The sequence below is a fragment of the Alnus glutinosa genome, chromosome 2 (assembly GCF_958979055.1).
Source record: "Alnus glutinosa chromosome 2, dhAlnGlut1.1, whole genome shotgun sequence".
Classification (NCBI taxonomy): domain Eukaryota; kingdom Viridiplantae; phylum Streptophyta; class Magnoliopsida; order Fagales; family Betulaceae; genus Alnus; species Alnus glutinosa.
In genome coordinates, this window is record NC_084887.1 from 1,696,208 (window position 1) to 1,699,916 (window position 3,709).

Sequence of the window (3,709 nt, forward strand, 5' to 3'; positions counted from 1 at the left end):
CTATGTTGCAACTTGCAAGAGATGCTGTTGTTTGGTTTTGTCATTTGCTCGATCATGTTGGTGTCTTTGTACATTGCATATGCCGCCTGTACCAACTTTTATCTTGACACGTTCTTCGCGATGAATAAATTTATAGAAGCACTACCAGAAAAAATTTGATCTGGATGATTCCTCCACCACATTGAAGGAACACTTGGGTGGATATAGACAAAAGAAAAAAATATTTCTTTTTAATGGGAAAGAAAACAACTATGCTCATTATATATGCAATATTCGCCAAAGTAGAGGTTAAAGAGAGCTCATTGTTATACTGGTGAGTCACTGTCAATAGGGCCAGCTTTCATTGACATGGAGCTTGATTTGTCAAATTTTTCCTCTAATGAAAGGGAAAGCTTAACTTTTTTTAAAGAATATTATTCAACTTTGGCTCTCTCACTGCCCAATTGCCTTGTGGCTTCCGTCTCTTTGACTATTAATTTGATCACACCGAAGTCTACCACTTTTAATCTTCGGTTTCCTTTTGCAGGCCTTCTTAATTCCTTGAGCTACTTTCCTCTTTCTTCTCCATCGTTTGTGTCATGGAGTTGGTCTTTGAGAAAGAGGGTGAAAGAAAGAGGAGAAAGGTGGATGATGAAGAACACCCAGAAAGCAGACTGGAAAGCCTCCCTCGGGAAATCATCCTTGATATTCTTTCAGGGCTTCCCATATCATCTTTGGTTCAGTTCAAGTCTGTATGCAGAGCTTGGCGCAAGTTAGCAAGAGATCCTGATCTTGTTAACATACATAGCACACGAATGGCTGAAAGCAATCCATGCCTCATATTCCACTGCGATAATCCCATCAGAAACCAGCTCTACTTTGTAGAACTCCCTGCCTGCGACGACAAGAAGGAAAAGGTGAAAATGTTTGATGTGCCTTTTTGGGCTGCAATGTCTGAGTTTGATGTGGTAGGCTCATGTAATGGCTTACTATGCTTATCTGATGCATTATATAATGATGCACTATACATATATAACCCTTTTTCCAGGAAGTACCAAGAGCTGCCCAAGTCCATGCAGTATTTGCATCAAGAACTGGTTTTTGGATTCGGATTTCATCCCACAACCATGGAATACAAGGTGGTTAAGATAATCTATTACAAAAATTCCAATCGGTGCTACCGGCGTACTTTCAGAATCACTAACATGAATTCAGAGGTTCAAATTTTCACTCTGGGTAGCTCAACCTGGAGAAGTGTGGGAAAGGCAGCTCACCACCTTCTTCAGGGGCCATCACAGGTCCTAGTTAATGGAAGACTCCATTGGGTTACTTGGCCTCGAAGATACAAAAGGCGCAGCATCATCTCGTTTGACTTAGCCGACGACCAATTTCAGGAGGTCCCAACACCAGATTGCTATACTCTAAACAGGCGGAAGTATCATCTGGTGGTTCTGGGAGGTTGTCTTGCTGCTGCAGTTTTCAGCAACTTTGGGAAATTGGAGATATGGGTGATGAGAGAGTATGGTGTGAAGGAGTCTTGGATCAAGAAATTCAACATAGGATCCTATGTGCCTAGGGGATTTGAGAGAAATGTGAACCAATCCTTCAAGATTTCAAAGATCATTTCCAAAGGAAGATTTGTTCGAGTTCTATGCCTCTTGCAGAACGGTGAGATCTTGTTGGAGTACAAGAGCAGAGCTCTGGTCTCCTATGACCCAAAAAGTGGAAAGTTTAAAGACCTCATGTTTCAGGGAATACCAAAGTGGTTTCAAGCAGTTGTTCATGTGGGTAGCCTCAGCTGGATTGACACCATCATTGATGCCTGAAGCCCTCCAAAATGGTAAAGTGGGTGCTTCTTTCCCAGTGATCAGTTTGCTTACTGAATTCAATCATATGTTTTCCTGTTTATTTGCATGTCTCAAAGGTCTGTGGTTGTGAACATCTGCATGTGCCATCAGATGCTCCACCATTGTAAAACCTAGGCATAAGTTACTGGAAATTGAAATGTCTTCCTTGTGCTTTTTATGAAGTTTGAATATAGAGTACTCATCCTAGCTATTGAAGCTAGTCCTCCTCCCCTTAACCCACAGGAAATGCTTTTTGACAAGAAGGGTAACAAAATTTTGTCTATCATTTCCTATGAAAGCTTTTGTGAATGACTTTAAGTAAAAGCAATGCTATTGCTAAGAAGCAACTCAAAATATAGCCATGTCAAGTGCTCAGGACATTTCAACCATAGCTACCGAGCTTGAAGAAGGAAGAAGAAGTAGAGTTAGGAGTTAGGTAATTATGGGCATATGTGATGGCTCCTTTGTTTTCTCTTTTCTGGGCAAATAGAAAATACAATCAAACAACAAATCAGGGGGATTGGAGGGAGGGATTTGGTCGATCGATGGGAATCCTTCCAGAAATATTGATAGAAGCCGCCTAGCTTTTTGGTTAGGTTGTTTGCTTTCTATGAACTTCTGTAAAATGGAACTTCTTTTTCAATGAAATTGTCCTGCTTTTGATTATTTTAATTTTTGGAACACTTTTCTTATTTACCAGGTAGAATTTAGTGAACCTTGGCATGCCTACTTTCCGGATTTCATACCTACTCCCAGTATTTGAGATGTTTAATTAATACTCTTGACATCTTCATCGTAATCCACCAATGAGTACTTTGCGTCCCAAAGCTCAATCTTTCATTAAATAAGGTCTTACTTGGGCTCATTGGGATTGAGACACGTGTTCCTTATGTCCCAATCCCAAATTCCAAATAGGTCTAATTTCAACTGCATCTAGACTTAAGCCGAATCTGGATCAAGATCCTTTACAATTTCAAAGAATATATTCAATTCTCACTGTTGACATCTCACATTTTCAATAGGTAGCATTTTTCATGTCGTTCGATGCATAAAACGACCTAAATTAACATAATTTGAGAATCTACAACTTTAAAGAAATTGTAAAGAATCCTGATCCGTTGAATACGTGGCACAATTTCAGAGTCCTTGTTTATTGGTTTATATGATGAAATCCGGTCTAGTTGGTCAGTTTTATCAGACCAGGCTCCATTTGGTTCTTCATTCTGAGATCATCAACTAAGAAAGTTGTCCCGGAAGATCAATACAAAGAAGATCAAACCACCACGTGCATATCCTACAATATATATATATATATATATATATTAGTAAATAATTGGAAGTGAAAATAAATTGAGAAACATTGTAGGAAATTTGAGGAGACAACATCAAGTGGACGTGAGCCAATGAAAGAACTAAAGTAGTACACATTATTTAGAACTTGGGATCCCAAAATGGTTGAAAAGGTGAAGTAAGGACAAGCTGTGCGCCGTCAAGATGGTCTGGTGATGCAAACGTGGTTCGATGACATATTTTGTAGTCATCTCTAATGGTTTAAGCTTTTATCAAATCACTTCGTGAAGTTCAAAATCGGTGAAATTGATCCTTAAGGTTTAATCTGTTATGGATCATTCCTGTATTGAAAAAATGAGTAATTTTAAACGTCACCTCATTTTTCCTCAAAATTGACGGGGCCTTTTAAAATTGTCATTTGATCAAAATTCAATAATTATTTATTACAAATTCAATGATAATTTTAAAAACTACATCAATTTTAAGAAGACACAAAAAGAACACGGTTCTTATATTTAGGGTTACTCATTCAATTAAAACATATAATGCTGCCGATGAGGCGATGACCAAAGGACCACCACACTGTCCACACC

General features: G+C 38.7%; 1 protein-coding gene across 1 annotated transcript; it reads left to right on the top strand.

Annotated features, from left to right (window-relative positions):
- The first annotated feature begins 465 nt into the window (after window positions 1-465).
- LOC133861017 (F-box protein At3g07870) lies at window positions 466-2,008 on the top strand. Its single transcript, XM_062296712.1, has one exon. It carries the CDS (start codon window positions 579-581, stop codon window positions 1,803-1,805), a length of 1,227 nt encoding a protein of 408 aa, XP_062152696.1. The 5' UTR covers window positions 466-578; the 3' UTR covers window positions 1,806-2,008.
- The last annotated feature ends 1,701 nt before the right edge of the window (window positions 2,009-3,709 follow it).

Excerpts from the sequence above, each read along its gene's own strand:
- LOC133861017 (XM_062296712.1), top strand. The coding sequence starts at position 579 with ATGGAGTTGGTCTTTGAGAAAGAGGGTGAAAGAAAGAGGAGAAAGGTG.